A 27,855-nucleotide genomic window follows, 5' to 3' on the forward strand; every position below is an offset into this window, starting at 1 on the left:
GAAAAAAAAAGAGTTGTGTAAAAAGGATTCTCTGTTGAAAGAACTTGTAGATTCTAATTATATCCCCTTCTTCAAATTGACACTGCATTTAATATATTAAAGTTGGGAACCGTTAGGAATTTGTTTAATACTGCATTTTGCAAGCCTTTGAACATCATATTTCCGTTCCCTCATCTTTTGAAGTAGTGAAAACAAACTTTGGGAAATAATGGGTTGTCAAAGTAGGATTTATAAGAGGGCTCACTGGGGGGTGGGGGTGGGGAATGTTGGAACTTATATTTATATTGTTTTTCACCTAATAAAGGAAAGAAATTGAGCTTTGGAAATATTTACTATGTGGATGCAGTCTTCGTGCTAGTCAGTCATTTTTTAGCAGAAGAGTAGAAATTGTACCACACACAGGGGTTGACAGTGGTGCTTTCAGCACCTCACGTTTTCAGCTTTCAATTTGGTGCTAAATTCAGGGATTTACAGATTATAGTATCTATTATTAACAAAACTCAATCTCAAAAAATGAACAAATAGCTTAAAAAGATTCCTGCAAAGAAACTGTACATTTAAGATAATACTAGTAAAGCAAACTATTGTGAACAAGAAAGGGGAAAAACTGACACTGCTCTTGTTTCTAAAATGATCAGTCATTTTATGAGGTAGAAACAATGATGATGTAATTGATCTAACAAGTGCTTGGCCCTTCCAAAAAGGAAATTATCAGTATCATTTTAAATATGGCTTATCTTTAATGATGATTCAGTAAAGTGTCTATCATAAAAACAAAAACAACTCTAGATATTTGAGTCGGAAAAGGATTTACCATGGGAATTGATTACAGATGGTTTACGAATACAAAATGGAGGGGCTGGAGTTGCCAAAAGGAGAAGGGGGTTGGTTACCAGAGATCAGGAAGCTGTTGCCAGGGGTGCTCCCAGAAGCACACACTTTCATTCTCCCATTGGCAGAACCCCAGCTGGAAAGCAGCTGGCAAGGGAATCTTGGAAGTGTAGCCTGCAGGTCCCCTGCTGCCACCACCCCCAAGGCCTGGAGCTGAAGGCTTGTCATAAATAACTGACATGGTGACCCTTGACCTTTGTATGTGTTGTACCTTAAGTTATATTAGCTATTGCTGCTATAAAGCTGTCACAGTTTGCAGTTCATTTAAAAGCTAAGCATCCAGAACGTGAAGACAGATAGTATTTTGAGAGCAAAACATAGAAGTGTTTTATAATTTTAACAAATTAAAACTTACTATTAAAATGTTTTGTTTCATTTCTTTAAGTTTTTTTGTGTGTATGCTTTATAAAATCCATACATATTAATATAATAGTACATTTTTACAATTTACAAATAGATATACATACAGTTCATGCTTTAAATTTTTTGCTGACAGAGGTGTATAATCAAAATATAGAGTCAGCTGATTGTAAGATTCCTTCCAACTCCCTCCATCTCTGATTGCAAGTAAGGGTGCTTCTGTGTGTGTGCTTTGGTTGACTTTGTGGACATCATTATCTAGCCTGTGTACATTTCACAGCATTCTTATATGTAGTCCACAGTCTAATGACCTTTCTCATAAGGAATCCCTTTTCTCGTGAGGAATCATGTCCTCTGTTGTCTGGATAGTGGTTCTCAATGGCTGTACAGGAGATTCACCTGGGAAGCTTTTAAAAAAGAAAAATACCTCTAGAGATTGATTTAATTGATCTATTGTGGAGGCCAACTGTCTTAAATTTTTCAAGTTAACTGGGTAATTCTAGCATGCAGTCATTCATCCAAAAAGACAGGAACTTTTTATAGCTCTGTCTGCCAGGGAGTGGTGGCAAAAATGATACCTGAGAGGAGACCAGGAAGTCTCTTTCCACCAAACCTAAGGTTTTTAAAAAGAATTAGTATCTTCTTGTCTCTTTTATCATCCCCTGCCCTACTGAGCTTGAAAAAAGATTTCTCTCTCCCTTTTTTTCCTCTGAAGAGCTCTTGCTCAGAAAGAGAAAGAGAAATAGAAAAACTTAACTAGAAAATTATTGTTGGAGGGAATAGAATTATTACATAAAATCTTGAGGTAAACACCCAGGAACTAGAGAGAAAATTCATTTTTGTGTATACTCTGTTTCCTTCAGTGTGGCGACCAACTGTGTTAGTCTTCAGAACTAAAGTTGTTGGGAGTTGTTTTGGTTTTTTTTGTTGTTATACATATAAATTTGAAAATTTTGCTGATTAAAATAGATGGCTGCAGGACTATATCATAAAGGCTTTTCAGCAATATTTACCTAGGGTAATATATATTCTAAGTATACTACATGCTTTATCCATTTGAATTTGCACACCAAGGACTGATTCTAAAGAATTAATTTCCTCCCAAGAGATAATGACTAGGCAGAGATAGAAACATTGGGGGTGGGGGGGTTCTTTCCTAAGGATTTAAAATGCAAACCATGGTATTCAAGGCTGTCGTGCTGACTTCAAAAGTTAGAATAAGGGGCTGGCCCAGTGGCATAGTGGTTAACTTCCCACGCTCCGCTTCGGCAGCCCAGGGTTTGCAGGTTCGGGTCCCAGGTGTGGACTTACGCACCACTTATCAAGCCATGCTGTGGCGACGTGCCACGTGTAAAGTAGAGGAGGATGGGCACAGATGTTAGCCCAGGGCCAATCTTCCTCAGCAAAAAGAGGAGGATAGGCAACAGATGTTAGCTCAGGGCTAATCTTCCTCACCAAAAAAAAAAAAGTTAAAATAAAAGCCTCCACAGAGACTGCCTTGACAGAGCAATCAAAGTGTTTCTGCAAACAACAATCTAGAAATTTACAGACATCTGTATTATAATATTTTAATTGGCAGTGGGTGGCATTTATAATTTTAGTCAGTGATTAAGGTTTCAGTAATGACGGTTGAACATCTCTATAACACATCCACAATGGATTTTTGACATTTGGTTGCATTTTAGTCTTGAGTAATTTATTTCCTATTGTGAAAGTAAAATTAATTGTGTATGATAGATTTTTTGGATTGTAAAAATTTCTAACTGGAGACTAAATTTAAAGTTCTTTCTGAATTGACATTTATTTCTATGCAGCTAGTTATACAGTGATCTGTGCTCATGGGGGCCAGATATAAGATCGGTAATTAAGATTCACATAATATGAAAGCTATTTCTAGTCCACTAACTATCCTACTAATATTTTGTAGTAGCTGCTAACAAGTTAGATATCTGATTGCTTTGAGTATCATTTCCTTACAGTGCCAGTGCGCCAGTGCAAAACAAAATGCCCAAAGGAAAAAGAGATAAAAGAGGAGAAATAACATTATCTCAAAACTATAGTCTCCTAAATAGAATAGTTCATATTTGTAAAATTAATTTTATTTGTGGCACAGAGTTGTAAATACAATGTTAAGATCACCATTTCTACACTGCTTAGTTTAGAAAAGAAAAGTTACCTCAGGGACATTAGTTTTGTCCTGAGTATAAGATTAATTATTAATAACTTAATGACCATGGAAATCATTTAAATCCTTTTTTATAATTACACATACATTGGAACTACCTGATGCCAAGAGAGCAGAATTTGAATTCTGAGCCTGTTTTGGACCTTATCGAAAAATATTTAACTAACGCTGTAGTACAAAATTTTTGTTTTAAAACAATCTTTTCTACAGGTTATCCTGTAATACAAGCCCTGAGGGCATTGAAGAGATTTGCACTTTACTTTTTGTTTTTAAATAAGTGTAGGGTTAAATTTCTAGTGCTTAAATTTCTCTAATGAGGAATATTATTTCCATTTTTGTCATTGCTGTTATTATTTTATATGTCTGGGTTTTCGGATTACACTTTTTTTTTTGTGAGGAAGATCAGCCCTGAGCTAACATCTATGCCAATCCTCCTCTTTTTTGCTGAGGAAGACTGGCCCTGGGCTAACATCCATGCCCATCTTTCTCCACTTGATGTGGGACACCGCCGCAGCATGGCCTGACAAGCAGTGCCTTGGTGCACACCCAGGATCCGAACCCGGGCTGCCAGCAGTGGAGCGCGAGCACTTAACCGCTATGCCGTGGGGCCGGCCCCTCAGATTACACTTTTTTTTAATATATATATAATTGTATTTATTTATTTATTTTCCCCCAAAGCCCCAGTAGATAGTTGTATGTCATAGTTGCACATCCTCCTAGTTGCTGTATGTGGGACGCGGCCTCAGCATGGCCGGAGAAGCGGTGTGTCGGTGCATGCCCGGGATCCGAACCTGGACCGCCAGCAGCGGAGCTCGTGCACTTAACCGCTAAGCCACGGGGCCGGCCCTCAGATTACGCTTTTAAGTGTTTTTATTTCGCTAGTCAAAAGGAAAGTTAGGCTGCACTACCCCCCGGTATGGAGCTAGCGATAGACACAGTTAACACAAAAAGATAAGCATACATTTCTAGTCTGTTTTCCCCCTAATTTAAAGTAGGAAAACACCAATGCTAACCAATGTTAAATGCAGTATTTTTGAGATTGAAGCATGTAAACCAAGATTGAAAAAAAGAGATTTGGGTAGCATTTGGTACTTTTCTCACTACTCATTAACATTACTAATCACAACTTAATCTGACCTTTAATCTTATCCTTTCAGTATTGATTTTAAAGTTCCATTCTAACCTATTCTAAATTCTTACCCTGATTCGGACCCTCTTGGGTCTGACGTATGTCTCTGGGGTTGAGACAACTTGGTAACAAACACTCAAAAGTTTTTCTCTCCACTGCCGACTAGAGTGTGTGGCCTCTCTGCAGTGGGCCATCTCGCTTTACCAGCAGGTTTCTTTATTTAAAAACACTGTTCCTCTTAATCTTCCTAGCTTCTCCAGTCATTTTACACAACACAGAGACTTATAAGAGGGGAAGCTGAATATACCTTCACTGCTTCTCTTTCCTATTTCCTGAATTTAATTTTTTTCATCTCCTTTCAGCATAAATTAAAGCTGGGAAGGGAAGGCAGACAGAATATCATGCAACTGTAGCTCCATACAGAGAATACAAAAGCCTTTGTTTTGTTTTGTTATGTTAGTGCTGTCAAATCAATTCTGACTCCTAGCAACCCTGCATACAGCAGAACGAAACCCTCCCTGGTCTTTTTTGCACCATCCTCTCACCTTCTGAGACTGTATCAGACAATGCTCCACTGGTGTTACAGGGTTTTCATGGCCGATTTTTTCAGAAGTGGGTGGCCAGGTCCTTCTTCCTTATCTGTCTTAGTCTGAAAGCTCTGCTGAAACCCGTCCACCATGGTGTCCATGCTGGCATTTGAAATATTGGTGGCATAGCTTTCAGCATCACAGCAACACACAGCAACCGAAGTATGACAACCGACAGACAGGTGGGTGTGGTTCCTTGACTGGGAAAGGAACCCTGGGCCTTGGCGCTCACTGAATCTTAACTGCTAGGGCTGGCTAGTGGTTAAGCCGGGGCGAGCTGCAAAAGTCTACCACTGGTCTTTTGCTAGGTCCCCACTTCCTTTGTATTCTTTTTCTTGAGGACCAGTGGCCTTTGGCTGAATGAAATCCCACAGCCCACTTAAGCCTGTGGGAAAAGAAAAGGCTTTCTCCACTCCTCCTTAGTCTGATTCTATCTCCCTCTCTTTTCTGCATCCCAAGTTAAGTTTTTCTTATCCCACACTTGACCAGAGTAAAGAGTTATAACAGCTTTATCCACTGGTCCAGAGTTTTTCTTACTTTTTTAACAGGTCCCCTTTCTAGACTGTCTGTGGCAATGCAAAACGTAAACCCGTTCAAGTGCAGTGCAACAGTGGAAGGGGATTTCAGGATGGAAACTAAGTATAATTGTAAATAGGGAAAATATATTTTAGTCATTGGTGATCAAAGCAAGGCTTAAAATATCAATTCCTTAAGGCATTCCATGATATCATTCTTCTTTTTAATCAACAAAGACCCTCTTGCTTGGATTTTGTCCTGCTCTATGATGCTTGCTTTCTCCTTTATATAGCCATTCTCTTAGTTCTAGTCTTCTTTTGATCCTAGAGAAAGGAAATTCTCTCTTGAGTGGACCTCAAACCCTCTTTGGGTCTTTGCTATCTCTTGCAGCCTCCTTTCTTGCTGAATTGGGGCAGACTCTGTACTTCTGCCTTTGTCCTTAAATGCATTTTTTCATCTTTTTCCATCTTGCCCACATTGGGAAAACTTGGATTTCTCTGTGGTCGTAGGTTTTTCTGATCTCTCCCCTCTCCCGTCTTGCTTCTAGCTCTTCTAGTCACTCTGCTCTTCTCTAATAAATCCTTTTTAACTACCCATAGTTGTATCCTTTCATGTTCTTCCCACCCAGAAAATCTTGAGACTGGCTGAATTTCATTCCTCCCCAACAATACAGTCTGTGTCATGCATTTGCATTTTTTTCAGCATCATGATCTTGTCCTATGTACCTCTGTGGTCTACTGTTACTTTATTTAAAATGCTCAGGCCCTCTATATACTTTTAATACATGAGCCATAAGAAAGTGACACTTTTTGAAAGAGACTATCTTATTTGCCCCATATCTTAGTGCAATGCCAACCATATAGTCGAGCTTAATCTGTTGAAGAGATGAATGGCTTTTTTTTTTAATTGAATTAATTTGACACATAACATTGTGTAAATTTAAGGTGTACAATGTGTTACTTTGATAGAATTATATATTGTAATGTGATTGTCATTGTAGCAATATTTATCACGTTACATAATGAATACAGACAACAATTTATACTATAATATACTGTGCATTAGATCTCTATAGCTTATTTACTTCTTGTGGCAAGTTTGTACCCTTAAACAACATCAGTTTTATCTCCCCACCCCCTAAGACAAATGGATTTTGAGTTTTACTCCCAGGGTGTACATATCAAAAAAATTAAGACAATTGTTAGTTCTTTCTCCTTGTCTAGTTCCTAATTTTATTTAATTGAAAAACAGAGACTCATTGTTGTCACTTACCTCTTGCCACTAATTTGAAAGCTTCTGATTATGTATAAGATATATTTTTAGTCTTAACGTCAATAGAAACTAAATTTTATCTTTTTGGTGACAAATCTCCATTGTTAAAATAGAGTAAGCCTAACTATGTGAGACTGGAATTTATGCAATAATTTAGTTCTAAGTTTTGAAATACGTTTTATTATTTTTGAAGTGACTCCCTAGATTATAGTTATTCCAGTTGACGCACAAGAGATTGTTCTCTGGCAGTTTTCACCCAGCCTGCTGATGCTTTATTTATCAGGTGGGCTGCTGCAGTTATATATATATTTTCTCCAACAAGTTCCTGATGTTTTATCAAAATAAAGTGTTTCTAAAAAAAATTAAAGGTTTAATCGACTGAAATGAAAGAATATAAGTTGCATGTTTTCAATAAAAAGGTAATTTTTTACAAATGAACACATCCCTGGATGGTTAACACTGGGAGAGAGTTTGTACGTTCCCTTAGTGCCGTGGCTCACTTCATTTAATAGGAAAAGAAACAAGTTCAAGGAGGTCACACAGAATTGGGAGGAGAAACGGCCTCCTGTCACTGCCATGTTCTTTCCTTTGTACCAAAGCTTCCCAAACTTTTCAGTTCCTAGAGAACCTGTTCTGTGATCTGCCAGCCTCTCAACCCTCTGCCTGCCCCTAAAAACCCCAATTTTGAAAGATGTTACCTGCCAAACTGCATCTGTTAGATAAACTTACTGTATTTGGGGGAATTAAAAACAAAAGAACTGCAAGTTGGACTTTCTGATCAGTCAAGGTAACCAGTAGCCACACTGAATTGATAGAATTTTGGCAAAGAAAGGCTTTTTGGGGGGAAATGGGCACATTACATAAAGCTCTAGGAAATAATGAAAATGGTTTTCAGATTGGCAGTAATACCTTCTTATAGCCTTAAAGATCTGAGGAGCCGTGGGAGCAATGAGAACCCTAGGTTCCGAACCACTACTCTTTAACCTGCTGCCTTGCAATTTAAAATCTAATGGTTATTTGGATGGCTAAAAAGAGAATGCCTGTGTTTCAGAGTGAGCATGTTGAACTGATGCCTTTATTTCTTTTGCTTTTTGCACATAGATTGAATATGAAAGGAAAAAGAAAGAAGATGGAAAACGAGCTCGAGCTGATAAACAACATGTTTTAGACATGCTGTTTTCGGCTTTTGAGAAGCATCAGTATTATAATCTTAAGGACCTGGTAGACATCACAAAACAGCCTGTGGTATGTATATGCTCTCACTGACCCTTTAAATATGTCCCGCTTCATTAACATTGCCTCACTGAAGAGAAGTATATCATATACCATCAGCGTCGCTTTACAATGGGGATACGTTCTGAGAAATGCCTTGTTAGGCAATTTTGTTGTTCGAACATTATAGAATGTACTTACACAAACCTAGATGGTATAGCCTACTACACACCTAGGCTGTGTGGTGCTAATCTTACGGGACCACATTGTATATGTGGTCCATCATTGACCGAAACATCGTTATGCAGCACGTGACCATGTGAATAAGTTAACATGTACCTCTGCTAGTGTCAGGTTTTATTTCCACGCTCAGAAAAGATGTTTTAATACAGCCTTTTTTTTTTGTAACATCGATTTCATTATTTTAGATTTCAAATACATTTAATATTAATGGTTCCATATGAAGAAAAGGTGGATTTATCCTCCTTTTGACTGATCCTTGACTTTAAGCCTGAAGTCTTTGTTTATATCATTTCTAGTCTTTCTTTTGTTTCCCTAGCTCCTTCTAAAAAAGCTCAACTCCATTTTTTTTTTAAATATGCCTCATAGAAGAATCACATTCTTTTAAGAGTTGTACTGGTCTGTCACAGTAAGAGTGTTTATCCCTGTCTTGTGGGCTATTGTCTAATGAATTTTTTTTTAATCAGAATCTGCCCTAGCACTGGCATTAGGTCCTTTTAAACTTGAGCTGTACTGCCTCACAATGCTTGTTGAGATTGTGGTTGGGTTGGCCTATTCTTCATTTTTTAAGGAAAAATTTAATAAATTGATGTTTTAGAAAGTTTATGTTTGTTCTATAAATAATCATTTTTGATTACTTCACCATACTTTTGTGCCTGTTTGCTAGTAATTTGTATTTCAAATGCTGATAACAAGTAAGGGATGCAGATCCTTTCGCCAGCCTTTGAGTCACATTCCTTCCATTTAACTTTCTCACATCTAATGTTAGCAAAGTATCAAATTGGTTTATAAAAGTATTTACTTACAGGTTTTAAAAAATTAAATGGAAAGCCTTTTATTTTCTGTCCTTTTATCTAGTTTTCTTTATCATTTTGTTCACTTTGCCGTATACTCAGGAATATGTTGATTCTAACTGCTCCATTTATTCGCTTCAGAATATGTAACAAGATGACCAGTTTTTAAGAACATTTTAACATAAGCAAATAACTGTTTATTAAAGGGTGTGGTATATGTTTTTTCTGATTTATTCAAAGCTTTAGGAAATGATTTGTGAAACTTCAGTATTGATTGCACAGTTTCCCACTTCTGCAGAGATTTCTTTAGTGTTACACTTTAACTTTTCACTTTTTCGTTAAGAAATTAATTTAGGGGCCGGCCTGGTGGCGCAGGCGGTTAAGTGGGTGAGCTCTGCTACGGCGGCTCTGGGTTCGCCGGTTCGGATCCCGGGCACGCACAGGCACCGTTGGTCAGGTCATGCTGTGGCAGCGTCCCATATAAAGTGGAGGAAGGTGGGCAAGGATGTTAGCCCAGGGCCAGTCTTCCTCAGCAAAAAAAGAGGAGGATTGGCAGATGTTAGCACAGGGCTGATCTCATACACACAAAAAAAGAAATTAATTTTAAATTCCAAAAGATCTAAATAGTTTTTTCAAATAGAGAAAAGTGCTCATGCTACAGTGTTATCAACTCATCCTCGTGACTTCACTCCCTTCAGCATCAAAGCCTTAGAAACGGCATTTCAAGCCAGATAAATTTGAAATAGAATAATTCATTAGCTAGGCTGTGTTTCTTCTGGTTTTAATGAAGTTTTTCCTTGTGTTTTATATATATATGAAAAGGCTGTTTCAGAAGCTCTGATTACAAACGTTATATTCTCATGGAGTAACACACACACAAAAATTAGATATGGGAAAATAAGGATTTGTAGAAGGGCATTCGGATGACACTAAGGAAAGCAGTTTCTTTGCCTTAGCGTGATGATATGATATGATGGAATGATATGTTGTTTTTAAAGTTTATTTAGGGGCCGGCCCAGTGGCGCAGCAGTTAAATGCACGTGCTCCGCTTCGGCTGCCTGTGGGTTGGCAGGTTCGAATCCCTGGTGTGCACCATTGCACCTCTTGTTAAGCCATGCTGTGGTGGCATCCCATGTAAAGTAGAGGAAGATGGGCATGGATGTTAGCCCAGAGCCAATCTTCCTCAGCAAAAAAGAGGAGCCTTGGTATCGGATGTTAGCTCAGGGCTGATCTTCCTCACAAAAAAAATAATAAAGTTTATTTATTTTGCATCAAAGAAAAGGGATAAATAGTATTTCTCTCAATTTTGGTTCTTCAGATAATTTTTATGTATTGGTACTCAGTGAATCTCTTATAATAGAGCTTCTTTCAGTTCATGGACTTTAGGAGACCCAGTAATCTGAAGATGTGCAAAAATGTGTGAATTTTTCTGGAGATCAGATCGACAGTTTATATCAGATTCTCATCGAGGGCCTAGGAACCTCAAAGAGCTTGAGAACCACTGATTAGAAGTTGAATTATGTTATAATAGTTTTATTATTTAGAGACTAAATTGCCTTGACAAGCATAAGGTTCTTGAAGGCAGGGTTGTATATTATTCACATCCCTAAATATTTATACACTCTACAACACAAACATAGTAGAAATTCAGTAAATATTATATGAATTGATTTGAAAAAAAGGAAGTGGTCGCATCGTCAGTGTCCAAGGGCCGCCATATTTTCCTCAAATGGATTTTGACAGGCCTCGTGTCACTTATGACAGTAGTGGGGGACAAAGAGCCAGTCTCAAGAAAGTGTGGAATGCCAGGGGCTACAGCTGTCCTTGCCTAGAAGAGAGGGCAGGAAGTGGTCAGCATGAGCTCCAGTCCTGCCATTTACCTGGGATCTGGAGAAGTCACTTCCATTCCTAAAATCAAGGGAGTTGGACTGGGCAATCTTTGTGATCCCTTCCAGCTGTAAATCTGTGATTCTCTCCCTCTCCTATTTTGTCATCTTCTGTCCACCTATCTCTCACATTTGAACCAAGTTGGCAAGGCCCATTGACCTAGAAAGAAAGTGGCGAAAGCGCAGCTCTCCATGTAGGTAACTATCCTCTTTAAGAGGCTCACAGGACATAAGTGAGTCTGTACTAATAGTCATCAGTACAGCCTTACTAATTTGGTTTTAATCTGAGCAATAATAAGAGAATAAAGGAACCCAGTGTAGCATAAAGATCAATGATCCAGGAAAGGGGCTTCCTGGTATGATGGAAACATTGTAGGCCCCTATGGCCTACTCCAACCAATTGCCGATGCAGTCAAACTATTCACTAAAGAACCCCTACAACCATCAACTTCATCAACATCCATATTTATCATCGCCCCGATTTTAGCTCTAACTTTAGCCCTAACAATATGAATCCCTCTACCAATGCCACACCCCCTAATCAACATAAATCTAGGAGTCCTGTTTATACTTGCTATATCAAGTCTAGCCGTCTATTCCATCCTATGATCAGGATGGGCTTCAAACTCAAAATATGCACTAATTGGAGCCCTACAAGCAGTAGCCCAAACAATCTCATATGAAGTAACCTTGGCAATTATTCTCCTCTCTGTGCTACTAATAAACGGATCATTTACATTATCCACATTAATCACTACCCAAGAACATCTATGACTAATTTTTCCATCATGCCCGCTAACCATAATGTGATTTATTTCAACATTAGCAGAAACCAACCGAGCTCCATTCGACCTAACAGAGAGAGAATCAGAATTAGTATCTGGCTTCAATGTCGAGTACGCAGCCGGCCCATTCGCCCTATTCTTTAGAAAGAACGCTGGATGTGGAGTAATGGAATCTCAGTTCAAGTCCAGCCCTGCCATTTAGCCAAATAGTCCTGGACAAGATACTTAAATATGTTTAATGTTTAATACATTATTTATTTAATGTTTGATTTACTTAACATATGACATACTTAATATAAAATTTACCAATATGTTCAAATTAAATGTTTTATAATATAAAATTATAATATGTAAATACGTTTTAAATAATACCTAGTTCACAGGATCCTTGTAAATAATTCTTTATGAAAGTTGCATTGTCAACTGCAAAGTATTTTACTAATATTTTTTAGTAGTATTATTATTAAACTGATTTTTGAGCCCTGTATAAAAGGGGAGAAAAGAGATCTTATTCATGTTGATCACCTCTTTAGTATATGCTTTAATGACATTCTCATTTTCTCATGGCCCCCAGTGCCACTTTTGATGACAAGCTTCTAACATGAACTGTATCACTCTAACAGTCCTCTTTGTCGTTAGCACTACTCCTATATTCTTAAGTTGCCGTCTGCTTTCTGACCTTTAGAATGTCATTTTTGACATATTCTGAGTGAATTTGAAGTATTTATTTTTCCAGTTCCTCTCTTTCTGTATTCTTCTTTCTAAAAACCTTCACTTCCACAAGCAAAATTACTGATTAGAGAAACTGTCCTTAGGGCCGGTCGGTCGTTTTCTCTCATTCACCAGTATGTGACTTGAATGAGCAATCCAAGAGTTACAGGTTACTCATCCAGGGCAAATAAGCCAATTTAAAAGGCCAAGCTCTGGTGACTGATGTAAAGTCAGAAGCACGGTATCCATTTAAAGGGATGTTTTCATACATTTTGAATTCTGGCTTTTTTTCCCATCTAAAGTGAAATATCAGAGGAAGCCTGTTATTTCTCCCCTGGCAGGCTTTGATCTTTCACCCTGAATGTGTTATGTCTAGTCTGTCTTTATATTTTATTATATCTGTAAGATAGAAGCATATACAGCATTTCCTTAAAAAACACAAACCATGGGAAACTTTATCTAATTGCTCCCTTTGAAACCCCAAACTGCCAAGACCATTTCGAGCCCTAACACACTGTTGTCTAACACAGCACCCATTTACCAGTGTTCCTGTTCTTATGTGTTGTCTTTATTCTTAGGCAAGATCTTGCCATCTGGTAGCCAAAACGGCCTCCTGAAGCACCTCAGCACCTCGCAGCTAGCAACCACTAAGCAAAAAGAGAGTATCTGTCCTTATTGTTCCAATAAAAGCCCCAGGGAAGATTTTAATTGACCTGGGAAGGGTTACGTGCGCCTTCCTCAACCAATAGGATGGGGTAGGAGTACTCTGCCAGCCAGGACCCATTGCCTCTCCCACCTTTGTTGCCACACTGCCTGGTACCTGATCAGTGTTACTCATATTGTAATCTCAAATTTAGTGTGTTCAAAGTAGAACCTTGATTTCTACACCCCTCCAAAGCCTCCCCCGGCCCTCCCCATTTCACAGAGATTATCTAGTCTTTCTAATTTATAGACCCAGAGAAAGGAGTTGCCTAGTGGCTTGAACCCAGTTGTCCTGACTTCAGTCTGGGAATATCTCTTACAACATTGCCCCTTGTACATTCAGACACGTGTATATATCTGTAGACAAAAAAGGAAAATATTTTTCTGACAATAGGAACCACTTTTTAATGAAAAAGCTAATTTTTCTCTCAGGAAGGCTGCTTTCTAATTTCTATATTATTAAGAATCATCATAATCTAAGACAGGTGCATAGATAATGGAATCTAAGCTTTATCTTAGCTCATTCAGTTCTTAATTCAAAGTAAAAATAGCTATTTTTAATGTGTGAAGCTCATTCCCAAATTTACTGAGTGCTGTTTATAATTGTAATATTTTCTTCTGACATATACTTTCTATTTTTTACTTGATTCCTTTTTTTCCCCTAAATCTTTATCATTTTCTTTCTGTTCACATATTCATTTTTTCCTTCATTTTTCCTATAACTGTAAGTTTTTATTTTTGAATGGTACTACTAAAACTAAAAAGACTACCAGTTTTTCGGCAGAGCATATTAATTAATGACAGCCCTTTGTGAGACTTCTGTTTTAAAAACATCATCATTTGCTAACTTAGGAGGTGGAGCCTTAATTAAAAGTGTTAGAATATGAAATGTCATACTAAAATAAATTATTAACTATATTGAATATAAATGGATGAAATTTTAACACATGAAATTTTATTATAGGATAGTAACATTTTCTCTTTTGGCTTATTATATGGTTTGTTTCAGCCTTTTTTTAATCTTATTTCTGAGTGAGGTAAAATTTGGGGTGACTTTACTAACATAACCAATTAAGTCCAGATTTTACATGAGATATTATAAAGATAAAAGCAATATCTGACATAGGCATCCAGTAAACAAGATTGGGCATTATTTATGTACAGAATTTACATAGAATTTTTAATTAAGCAGTAGGCCACAAAATTTATATTTAATCTGAAAATTGCCATTACCTATAAAATCTCCTTCCCCACCTTTCCAGTCATATTTGATTTTAAAGGGAAGTAAAGTAAGTTTTTAAGCTTATTTCCTGATTTCTTCATTTACTCCCTGAAGAAGCCAGGACTTGATTTTAGGCTTACCATGCTTATGGAAATTGTCTCAGGAAAGAAATCATTTTCTTTGCATTGGTCTTCTCGTTAGAGAAAACATTACTCTGTGGATTTAGATAAGTTTGAAGCCTCTCAGTTTCTCTCTCAGTAAGAGAATTGAGCTACCAGAGGATAAGCCTGTTGGTGTAAGACCTTGTAGTGCCAGCCTTGCCGGCCTTCAGTTCTGAATTGCAGCATTTTAGAGCCATTCTTTCCTTCTACAATGTCCCAAGGCAGATATTCTAATTCTGTCATATTTTCCAGTTCGTATGGACTGATACACAGACCTAGCCACTGTTTATTGGAAATGTTACTTTACCCATGATGATTTGGCAATAAAAAATGGTGTTATCTTAAATTTGTTGTTAGGAGCTGGAGAGGTCTCCTTTTTTTAATTCTCCCCTCAATTTAAAACCCTTATTTTCAGTACAAGTTATATATATATATTTTTAAGTTACAGTTCAGTGGATTTTAATATATTCACAGAGTTGTACAACCATCACCACAGTCAGTTTTAGAACATTTTCTTCACCCCAAAAAGAAATTCCATACCTATTAGCAATCACTCTCCTTTCTCCCTCTACCCCCACCTTAGAGAACCACTAATCTACTTTCTGTCTCTGTATAGATTTTCCTATTCTGAATGTCTCATATATGATCTCTTATGACTGGCTTCTTTGTTTCAGGCATAATTTTTTCATTCATGTGGTGGCGTGTATCAGTATTTCATTCCTTTTTATTGCCAAATTGTATTCCATTATATGGATGTACAACATTTTGTTCATCCATTCACCCATGAATGGACATTTGAGTTGTTTCCACTTTTTGACTGTTATGAATAAAACTACTATGAACATTCATGTAGAAGTTTTTGTGTGAACATGTTTTTATTTCTCTTGGGAGTGGAATTGCTGGGTCACTTGGTAACTCTGTTTAACCTGAGGAACTGCCAGATTATCATCAATCCCTTTTTAATCCTTAACCAGCAAAAACTTTTTATCTACTATTGCCCTAAAGTAAAATTTTACTCTCTATTCTAGATATTTTAAGGATGAATAATGCTTCATCATTGGGAATGCTAACTAGTTTACTGAAAATTCTCTATTGGCAAAATATATACCAACATAGTTTCATTGCTTATCATTTAATTTCTAGCAATATTTTCAATAACTGTGCCAATTGATATCTTATTTTTTGTACATTCAAAACTGTACCTCACAACACATGCACTAGTAGATAGTTGCCATGGTTCTAAATGCAAGAATTCATATTTAAATTTCAAAAGGAATTTTTTTTTTCATTTTCACTAAGTTTTGGATATCTCTGATTGTATTTTCCTAGTTAAGAATTTCAGCATTAACTGTGTATATTTTTTCCCAATTGGAAGCCATCATATCCCAGCATTGGAATACCTCGCAGTATTCCAAAGTTATGTTCAGCATACAAATATACTAATACAGTTTCGAAAGCATATCCTTAAACAAATAATTAAAAGTTTTGGCCCAAAGGATGTAAACTTTATCTGAAATATGCAAACATGTGAATCATTTGCCAATGCCAGAGAGATGAAGTGTAACTAAAAGTGAGATGATTTATCAGCACACAAATTTTAATGCAATAATAAATTGCTTTTTAGAATTTGGATTAAGCCATAAGGTCGGGCTGAGGGGTGGGGTAGGTTTTATGCCTTGACCATTTCATTACCCATCATCTCTCTGCTTCTCAGATTTTTACAAAGAGAGGAATGCAGCCAGTGGGACCCTGACAGAAAGACAGGGAGCGGGGTCTAGTAGGAAAGCAGAGGTGAAACCAGAAGAAGGAAAAGAGGAGAAAAATGCTGAGATGGCCTGTGTTCCTGAGAAGTCCCCAGCATCACCCTCCCTCTCCTGTTCGGTTTTCTCCATCCAAAGGAGTAAAGACGTGTGTTGCCTTTGTTTACAGCTTATGCCTAATGTGTAGTTTATTTCTTTAATGAAAGAATTTTGTGCCCTGGAGCCAATAACATCTTCATCAGTAAGTTCTCTGTTCTATTGACCTTCCTTAAAGGAGTCACAGTCAGTCACAAAAGAAGCACATAAACATGAAGTGATACTTTGAAATTATCACAGAACTGATAATGCCCTTACTGTTGATCACTTTATAAAAAGCTTATAGCAATTTCCCTTTAGTGACTGCATTCACCAGTGCCATCTTTGGTATAGATTTGCGTATTGCATATTCTTTTTTTTTTTTGTATTGAACAACTATGACTTTATTTTATCCAACATTTCCCAGAAAATATTAGGTCATATGGATCTGTTTTCTTCTTTTACATAAAGCCTACAAATTTCTTACAGAATTAATATATCCACAAATATATTTGGCAAAAATAAACAGAAACTCCTACAATTTTGTTCATGAACAAAAGAACTTGATCCCATTAAATCAAAATTCAAATATGAAATATCTTGATTGAGCGTCATATCAGTTCTTGCATTTTCAATGTAGAAGAGGAGGAGTTCTGATAGGCCCTGAGTGCATCTCGGTGAGAGGTGAGACCTCCCCAGGGACTGGGACGTTGGCGGCGGCCATTGTTGTGGTCTGGTGTGTCTTGTATTGCATATTCTGTCCAACCTTTCTGGGAAGATTTTGTGAGTAGAAGTCTAGTGGGGTCATATTATTAGCTTACCTAAAGCATTATTACTTGGTGATCAGCTCTCTGTCTAAGATAAATATTTTTGATCAACTTCTAGGAATTTAGATATAGTTAATTTATTATTGTATATATAATACTTAACACTGAAATTCCTGATAAAATGAAATGCAGATAAATTCTCCCTTTGGTTGGCAGAGCTGTAGAGGAAAAGATGATATGAGAAATGGCAGGGGAGAGGGAGGGAACGAGAAAAAGAGAGACTAAAATAGAAGGCTACTGTGCCTTGTGACCTCTACGTAGGTTTGTCTTGATCTTGGGGTGGGGTGGGGGGTGGTTAGGAATTTGGTCTGTGGATTTCTGGCTTTTTGGCCACCACAACTTTATCTTTACCCACAAATGCAAACCACATCCTAATCACCTGACTTCTTTGGTCTAGTATGTGCTTTGTCTTTTCCTTCCAAGGAAGCTGTAATGTTCTGTTCCTTTTTTCTCTGCGTTCAGACTCGCTGTAAATACTCTCCCACACATCCCTTTGATGAAGAATTGCTAGACCAAAGCCAGTTTATAATTTCAGATCTTGTTCTGCAACACTGTACGTGGTCAGTAATGAGAAATCTCTCCAATCCTGTGTGACGTAATCTACTCAGTTCTAGAATCTTGTTTAAAATACAGGTGGTCAGGCAAAAGATTAAATTGGAAAGTCAATGTTCAGAATAATTAAGAGGAGAACTGGTTTCTCTTCATCTCTGCACCGAATGCTGTTCAGTTCAAATGATCAAATATACATCCTCAGAGAACCTAACACTTTGACTCAGGCTGGGTTAGGTGCCCCTTCTCAGTGCTTCCATAATATCCTGTATATATGTCCTTATTACTATGCTACTGTTTTATTTTATGATTGCTTTCATATATGCCTTTGTCTGCCCCACACACACACCTTAGTCTTAAACTGTGAACTCTGTGGGGATGAAGACTGACTGTGCCACTCTACCTGGCACATAGCAGGTGCTAAAATAAATATTTGTGTGAATATATGAATTTTTTAAAAAGAAAGATTACCAATTAATATGCAATCTTGTTAGAACCTCTAAAATATCCCCCCTAGTTGGCTTGGTCTCCAATATTTTAGCAGTATATAATACAGATTTTAGCGATAAATGTCATTCAAATTCAGGTAATACAATTTAATCAGTCAACTTTGATTTCTCAAACTAGGTCATTGCCCTATAAGGTAATTAGAACCTGAGTTCTAAAAATGAAAAGAACTAGAATTACCATAGCTTGTTCCTGTGGACCTTCTAAGTGATCTCCCCTCAAGCCCCTCCTCCGCAATCCTCTTAGCTTCCTTGTTTACTCTTAAACACACCCCATTCATTCAGCAAAAGTGCACTGAGCCTCTGTGATGTGCAGGTGGGCACTGTAGTAGGAACATGTGGTTTGATGGGAGAGACAGACATGTAAATAAAGAGTTATAGTATGAGGGCTATCGTTGATGTCCATACAATGTGAAATGTAAATCTAAGAAGTGAGACTGTTAGGGAAAGTGACATTTGCGCCTAGTTTTAAAGAATGAGAGAGGAGTTCAGATTTGAGGGAAAGGGGTAAGCGTTACAGGGAAAGGGAACAGCATATGGAAAAAACTAGAAGCATGGAGACACAGAAATGGCAAATACATGTAAAGGGAAGTATCAGAAGATGAGGCCAAGGGAAAAGGCAGACCTGAGTGGATGTCTATGGAGGAGTCTGGAATTTAACCTCTAGGCCCAAGGCAAAGTCACTGAAAAATTTTAAACAAAGAAATGACATGATCTCACTGTTCTCTACCTGTGTCTTTCCTTTAGGGATTTTTTGACCTTATTTTTCCCTGTCATTACCCCTTCTTTCCCTGGTAATGCTTTGTGCCAAGTTAATTCATTTGGTGTGAGTAAAATGGTCTTAGGTTGCAGTTTGGAACATCCTAAAACTCCAGAAGTTTGCTTCCCTCTCAAAAAAAAATTTCTGTACCGTAGCTAGATATTGTGACCCTAATCCCATCTTGTTACCTGACAAATTGACAGAATGTGAATATCTCATTCCATTCTTATTGTTAAAAAGGAAAAAAGAGTGGCATCTTTATAAAAAATAAAATATTCCATAATCTTATCATACTAGATTAACAAAATGAGGGTGGACTACACATGAAAGCAACTGAATTTGTACACTTAAGATTTTCTTAATATTTTCTGTTTAACCCTTTTTAGGCTTTTTATGTTCTATATCTAGATTATAAATGAACACACTAGACTTGAAGTCAAGAGAGCTTCTATCAGGCAACCAAAATGCTCCTGGCAATTGCTCTTTTCATTTTTGACCCATGGCGATGAATTTGCAGTTATATGATTGTTTGTGCACAGGGTCTTAGCCAGTCTCACAATCAACTGTTCTTTAGGAATTTTACAAAGATGTCATTCTTGGCACCTAAACTGAAAATCATCTATGCCCAACCCATTATTTTCCATTTATGAATCCTGTTCAATTAGAAAGTAGTTTATGGACAGTGTCCCATTTTTTATTGTAATTTGAAGTAGCAGATGGCAGACATGCGTATTACCTGGATGTCTCAAACCTTTATGCTTACTCATTCACATGGATCCTTTAGTGAAGCCAACTGCAGAAGATGTGGGAGGCAGGCAAGCCTCTTCCTAGGGAAGCCCAGGGCTCATTTGATTCATTGCTGCCACCTGCTGGGGTTTGGCTGCTGGAATGGGAAGGTGGATTCCAAGTGAGAGAGCTAAGCCATCTAGGGCCTTATAAGGAACCCATATGTGGTTCCAGTGATAATAGGGTATTGTTTCTAGGTGACAACCTACCCCTAAATAAAAGGACTTTATAAACTGTTGAGCATTATACCAGTCCGCGTAAGGTGGTGTTAGATTATGTTGGTTAGTGCATAATCTCCAGGAGTGGTGAGGATTGGAGAACTAAGCAACACACCGACTCAAAGATCCTGGATTCTCAAAGATCCTAGAGTATTAGAGCTGGAAGAATCCTTCAAGCAGATGCTGTGGAATTTTAATGTACTTAAAGGAGTCACCTAGGGGCTTGTGAAAATGCAGATTCCCAGGCCTGGCCCCTGAGATTTTGATTCACTGGGTCTAAGATGGGGCTTACTTAACAGGTGTCCCACAAGGTTCTGATGCAGATAGTTTAGCACCACACTTGAGAAGGGCACTGCCTTAAACATCTAGGTAAGAGCTTCTCAATCATTTTTCTAATTAGTGCCTCATTTCGATAAATAAAAAATTACATCTGAGGCCAGCCCAGTGGTGTAGTGGTTAAGTTCACATGCTCTGCTTTGGCAGTCCAGGATTTGTGGGTTCGGATCCTGGGTGTGGACCTACACACCGTTCTTCAAGCCATGCTGTGGCAGCGTCCCACATACAAAATAGAGGAAGACTGGCATAGATGTTAGCTCAGCGACAATCTTCCTCACCAAAAAAAAAAAATTACATCTTGCATCAATGGGATGAGTAATACTGTAACTGGTTCTTTGAAGCATACACACAAAAATTATAGTTGGTTTGTTCTGCCACAAAAAAAAAAAAATCACTTTTAAATAATTAACCTTTCTCTCTTCTCCAAGAAGGAAGTACTATAATTTATATTGGTCGGTTTATAGCGGAATGCTTTTTGGCCTTGGGCACTGGCAAGCAAAGGTGGGGTTTGGTGTTACATTTATCACAGCCATCATTTCCATGAATATAGTAGTCATTTGGTTAATGTCTATTGAATTTTCAGGGACCTAAGAAACCATAATACAGAGTTCTGCTGTACATCAATGCTCACCTCTTTCCTTTGGAGGAGCCAAGCACAAGAAAGCTGCAGCCCTCATGGTTTTTAGCATGTCTTATTATCATTTCTTGGCCCTCACCCTGTCTGGCAAGCTTGGCCAAGATACAAATAATAGTAAACACAAATAATAACTTTCCTTATTACACAGGAAAAATAAGTGACCTGATAGCAAGTGTGAGAACTCACCTTAGAACTAAGAATTCTGGATTCCTGTCATGTGCTTGCTTCATAGAATATTATCATCCCAAAAATATTTGTCATTTTTTATATCTGCTACTGCTTCTGAAAAGACTGCTTCTAATCCAAGAATAACCTTATCTGACTGTGAACTGAGAGGCCACTCAACTGAAGGGCAGATTACACTTGGTATACTCTGTGATGTTAATAAACACTGAGCACCAGTAATTTTCTGGTGTATTTTCATCTAGGCCTTTTGTTTTTTAGTTCTCAAATTGTTGGCATTCAGGATTTCCAACCCCTTTAATGCAAATGATCATATATTTAATGCAGTTTCCTGTATTGCATGTGTAATCAAAAGGTAGTTTATTGAACTAAGAAATCTTGTTGAGCTTTCAGGATCATAATTTTTATTACTCATCAATATACTTTTGCATATCATTTTATTTTAAATTTCATTTCTTGCCTTCATAATCTCATCTGTTGGGGTTTTTTGTTTTTGTTTTTTAGCTGTACCTGAAGGAAATCTTAAAAGAAATTGGTATTCAAAATGTAAAAGGGATCCACAAAAACACATGGGAGCTGAAGCCAGAGTACAGACATTATCAAGGAGAAGAAAAGAGTGATTAAGAAGACTGTAAACCAGCACACTAACAGAACAACTAAAGGGTGATGTGCTAAACAAACGGCATTGATCCGTGAATCCTTGAGTACCATCTGTTATAGGGGTAAAATGACTGGTACTTTAATTTCTCTAGGTAAATTTTTTAAACCTATAATTCTTATAAAGTTACTTAAGTGTTTTTTGAGGAGAAAGAACAAATTTATTTATAGACTTAATTTGTTATTAAACCAGATTATTCATGATGGGATTAGGGTTTGGGGGGTTAAGAGAGTTTTTCTTTTTAAATATTAACTTTTAAAATGTAAAATTAGGAAATGTTTTCTAAATGTGGACTCTCTCCTTGTTTTATCTCTGAGGAGCTGAGGTAATACAGATCCAAAGTGAATGGCACAGCAAGAAAAAATAGTCAACTACAGAAACTCTTAAAAGAAATAAAAACCCAAAGTTCCTTATTCTGAAATTGTTGAAGAACGAAACTGTCTTTTTTTTTTTAAAAACAGGTGATCATGTTTCACATTCACACATATTAATAAAAGAGCATTTATGTTTATACTAAGATAGTGGTTCTCGTCATCAGCTTATTTTACCCTACTGATAGTGACATGAGAAATGGAAAAAATCATGGTCAGTTGGTGTTTCTTTTATTTGCTTTTAAAATAATTCAAAATTAAATACTTTTCCAAAAATTCAAGGTACGTCTCCCCCATCCAGATTATGGGCTTCTCAAAGGCTGTCCTTGCCTCAGAGTTTTACTGCGCCCTCAGCAGGCATGTCTTGACTATCACTTGACAAATGATACTGACAAACAAAAGGAGGGTTGTAGGGGTGAGGCTGATACGTATAGGCATTAACGTATAGAAAGGTTAACGTCAATTCCTGGGGAATGAAAAGGTTTCTTTTGTCTTTCTTTTTACTAATTTTATTATTATTATTATTTTTGTGTGTGTGTGAGGAAGATCAGCCCTGAGCTAACATCCATGCCAATCCTCTTTTTGCTGAGGAAGACCGGCTCTGAGCTAACATCTATTGCCAATCCTCCTCCTTTTTTTCCCCAAAGCCCCAGTAGATAGTTGTATGTCATAGTTGCATATCCTTCTAGTTGCTGTATGTGGGACGCGGCCTCAGCATGGCTGGAGAAGCGGTGTGTTGGTGCATGCCCGAGATCCAAACCCGGGCCACCAGTAGCGGAGCGCGTGCGCTTAACTGCTAAGCCACGGGGCTGGCCCCTCTTTTTAACTGATTTTAAATAAAAGCAATACATGTTCATGGTTAAAGTTTTTTCTGGCACAAAATATGTATTAGGCAATCCAAAATCACGCCCACAAACAACATCACCAAAACAAAAGAATCTTTAGCAAACTAAACACAATGAAAAGTTGCTTTTTACGTGTTCATTTTGTCAGCTGCTTCTGTTGCTTGCAACCAAGAAGTAGCAAATGCCAAAAATTTAAGAAAATGTTATGTAATTAAAACAGATCAAGGAAATATCTATCCATTGAGATAAATATTTTTCTGTATTATTTGATTTTTAGCAGCAGAACACCAGAATGCTGAGGGTGAATACCACTGCATTAAGAAAATTTTTATCTTTGCATTCCCACTGTAAACTAAAATTCTGATTAAGGAGGGTGGTTCCATTCTCCACACCACCTCCAGTTGTCTTACTTGACCTTGTTCTGGTGCAGGAACCAAGTGTCCTATCCCCATTCGCTTCGAATTCCTGATGCCTTGAAGCTCAGTGTTAGGAAGCAAATGGATAATGGTGTGATAAATCTATATAGAACTGAGAATTCTGGATACCTGTCAAGTTCTTGGATCATAGCACGTATCTTCCCCCAAATCTTGTCTTTTTGGATGTATGATACTGACCTGAAACAGACTTGTGTCTCCTTTCCCCCTGCCTTTTTTTTTGTGTGTGTGCTGAGGAAGATTCGCCCTGAGCTAACTTCTGTCACCAATCTTCCTCTTTTTGCTTGAGAAAGATTCACCCTGAGCCAACATCTGTGCCAGTCTTCCTCTGTTTTGTATGTGGGTCACTGCCACAGCGTGGCTGCTGACTAGTGGTATAGGTCCACGCCCAGGAACTGAATCTGGGCTGTCAAACTGGAGTGCGCCAAACTTGACTACTAGGCCACCAGGCATTGTGGTGAGAATGCCTGCCAGATTGAACTTGGTGGCTACCAGTAGAGCTTTCAGGGCTGTGTCTCATTTGAAGCTCTGCTTTGGTATTTCTGTAAACCTGGTTTCTCCAGCTTATTTTATAGTTGCCTTTTACATCATCACACCTGAGCATATCTGCTTGAGTCTCATAAACATTTCTTATCTGTTCTGTAGGATAGCTAATCTAGGTGGTAGACTGATTAATTTTTTGCAATTGCTTTCTTATTTAATACTAAAATAGGGCTATTGGTCTTGGAGGAGACTCTCCCTTCTACCCGGTTTCCCTTTTATTTCAGGGCTCTCTTGCTCTGATAAACATGATCTTGACAGCGAAAAATCAGGGAGTAGGAATCCTAAACCTTTATAGCCCATGTGAGATTGAGAGAGAGGAAGGCTGATAAGGGAGTTATACATCTGGTAAGATGTCACGTCATAAGAGGACAGGAAGGCCATATTTAATAGATGAGATTGTTAAACTCAACTAGTACACACACTTGGGAGATATTTTAATTGACAAAATGTAATAAGATTATGGTTGCTGGGCATTGGAAAGATTTGAAATTACATGTTGCCACAGCAACTTCTAAAGTGATATATCTTAAAAAAGAAAACAAGTTTTGGGCCGGCTCAGTGGCACAGTGGTTAAATTCATGTGTTCCGCTTCAGCGGCCCAGGGTTCGCCAGTTCGGATCCTGGGCGCAAACCTACTCACAGCTTATCAAGCCATGCTGAGGCGGTGTCCCACATAGAAGAACTAGAGGGACCTACAACTAGGACATAGAACTATGTACGGGGCGCTTGGGGAGAAAAAAAAGAAAAGAGGAGGATTGGCAACAGATGTTAGCTCAGGGCCAATCTTCCTCAAAAAAAAGAAACAAAAGAAAACAAGTTTTGCTCTGTTGTATCATAGGCAGCTCTTACAGATTTCAGCAGAATTGAAGTTGTTCCTAATGGTCTGTGAGTAAATTTCCTTTGAAGCTTATTTTTCACCATGGTTGGTATGGATCAGTGAAATAATAGTAAACACTTACCAAGTCCTTATGTGCCTGGCAATATGTTAAATGCACTAAAATACTATCTCATTTAATCCTCAGAATAGTGCTGAGAAGTAGGTAATATCCGTTTTATAGAACCATTTCCTGGGGGCCGGCCCCGTGGCATAGTGGTTAAGTGTGCACGCTCCGCTGCTGGCGGCTGGGGTTCGGATCCCGGGTGCGCACCCATGCACCGCTTGTCAGGCCATGCTGTGGCAGCATCCCACATAAAGTGGAGGAAGATGGGCATGGATGTTAGCTCAGGGCCAGTCTTCCTCAGCCAGAAGAGGAGGATTGGCATGGATGTTAGCTCAGGGCTCATCTTCCTCACAAAAAAAAGAAAAAAAAAGAACCATTTCCTGCCCAACATACTGTCATATGAGTACTGCTCCCTATTTCCAGGAATTCTACCCTTGGGGCAAAGTGAATATCAGAGTGTACTTTCCCAAAATTTTTTCCCCCTTCTCCTCCTCCCCGAAATCTCACCTCCAAACCAGGAAAATGGTATGGACCCCAGACAAAGTTGTGAAGGAGAGGGAGTTTGTCTTTGGCATCCCTACTTGAATCCAGACACCCAAACCTCTCTACCGACAGGATGAAGACTTAACTCCCTCCTGTAAAGTCAAGATCCTTTTACTAAAATTTTAATCCCTGTTACACTTCCAGTACCCGGGTAGGGAGTGTGACTTCAGAGTTTACTCTCTTATTTAGACCTCTGTAGGAGCTAAGGATACCAGTGGAATGTGGTGGAGGCGGGAGCACTGAGCAGAAAGGGAGCTGCCATAGGCTCAGACTTCACTTGCTACACACCCACCTTTCCTCTCAATACATGGACCATTTCCCCTAGCATTTGTGTAAGAGTCCAGGAGATAAGCTAGTTCTCTTTTTGATTCAGTTTTCTTTCTGACATGAGTCCAGAGTAGGTTCCTGAACTTAATATTATTTTCATAACGTGTAAGAGGAGGGATCAAGGGTCACTTTTTAACCTTACTTTTTTTCACGTACTCCCATCCTTTTTTCTTCCTACTTCCTTTCCTTTGAGCAGGTACTGCCATCCATAATACAGTAGTATGATCCAATGTCTGACAGACGGACCAGCAGTATAAGCCTCTAATAGTTTACTGTAAGAAAATCAACACCTTTTATCTGATTTTATTAGAAATCATCTCAATTTAAAAGAACTTTTTTAGATGCTTTAGCTTCCAGTTTAAACTAGATTCTGTCGAGTCATTTAATCTTAAATTTTAGGGTTTTTAAGAATGATTTTCTTTCTCTTTCTCTCTCTTTTTTTTTTTTTTTTTTGTGAGGAAGATTAGCCCTGAGCTAACGTCCATTGCCAATCCTCCTCTTTTTGCTGAGGAAGATTGGCCCTGGGCTAACATCCGTGCCCATCTTCCTCTACTTAATATGGATTGGATGCCACCACAGCATGGCTTGACAAGCGTTGCATCAGTTCACGCCCAGGATCTGAATCTGCAAACCCCGGACCACCAAATCGGAGCTCTCAAACTTAACCAATAATGCCGCCGGGCTGGCCTAAGAATGATTTTCGTAGAGTGTGCCATATTTCTAAATGTTGAAGCTTTTATTTAAAAGGTCTTAAGAGGATATGAGTTTTTATTGTTTTGTGGAAATGTAAGTACACCAAAGAGTATGTTATTGGACCAAAAATTTTAATCTGGTGTGGTCATGGAACACGGTGGCTGTTTATTTATTTGGCAGGTCTTTATTGAGTGTGAATATATCCTAGGCCCTGGGGATACAAAATTCTAGGCATAAGAGGCTTTCACAGTCTACTGGGAAATAAGAGAATGTAGATGGATAACAATGCCGTGTGGGTACAGAGGTGTGAACTGAATGTTGCAATCAATCAGAATATGCCAGTTAAATCATCGCTGCCATTTATGCTCTGCATGGATTTCTAATTTTTAAAGCATTTGAATGCAGTAATATATACTTAATTTTAAAACTTTGAATATAATTTAACCATTGATAATTCTTATGACACAAAAGGATTTATACAATGCCTACGAGTTATTATTACGAACATGTACAGTGGATGCCTATAATACATTAATCTTGTTCTAGAAGCTAAATTAAAGAATTTAATGGGCTGGTCCTCTTGACATTTAAGCCTTACTTCTGATTGCCATTCTAGCTGCTCTCCTTGAACAAAAGCCAGTCAACCACATTGGCCATTCGTTCATTCAGTGAAAACCCATTGATGCCCACTGTGTGCTAGGCACTGGGGTAGAGGTGTGATGGATGTTTGTGATAATGTGCCTTACATGCCAGCAGCTCTCTGCCTACATTACTAAATAAGCAGGAAGAATAATAGCTTGTGTTTATTGGATCCTTACCATGTGCCGGACACTGTGCTAAGCATTTGACTCATGACTCCTCATATAACTCACTTAATCCTCATAACGACCCTACAACATGGGTTCTCTTCTTACCTTTGTTTTATAGATGTGGAGCCTCGGGCACTGAGAGGTTGAAGAACCTGACCGAGGTCATACAGTAGTCAGGGGCAGAGCCAGGTTCAAATCCCAGAATAGCACTCTGGAATGCAGGCTCTTAGTTACTATTGTGTGTCAGATAGTGGGTGCTATGCTGCTGATTGCCCACAGCTGCAATTCACCTGCCTAGAGTCCCTCACGTTTGTTTGCTTTTCTTGTTTTTCTTATTGAGATATAATTGACATCTAACTCTCTCCTGTTTGACTTCTCCTCACTGAGTAATGGGTAACAAA

At 38.2% G+C, this 27,855-nt stretch overlaps 1 protein-coding gene across 1 annotated transcript in view; it reads left to right on the forward strand.

Moving 5' to 3' along the window:
* Positions 1 to 22,465, forward strand: part of GTF2F2 (general transcription factor IIF subunit 2) — a 138,817-nt gene extending 116,352 nt beyond the window's left edge. Inside the window, exons 7-8 of the mRNA XM_004433636.3 lie at positions 8,042 to 8,185; positions 21,795 to 22,465. Coding sequence (XP_004433693.1) covers positions 8,042 to 8,185; positions 21,795 to 21,914 — 264 coding nt within the window. The 3' untranslated portion in view covers positions 21,915 to 22,465. The remainder of the gene's footprint in view (positions 1 to 8,041; positions 8,186 to 21,794) is intronic.
* Positions 22,466 to 27,855: the final 5,390 nt, after the last annotated feature.

The sequence above is a fragment of the Ceratotherium simum genome, chromosome 10, assembly GCF_057802395.1.
Source record: "Ceratotherium simum simum isolate JZ-2026a chromosome 10, ASM5780239v1, whole genome shotgun sequence".
In the NCBI taxonomy this organism is placed as follows: domain Eukaryota; kingdom Metazoa; phylum Chordata; class Mammalia; order Perissodactyla; family Rhinocerotidae; genus Ceratotherium; species Ceratotherium simum.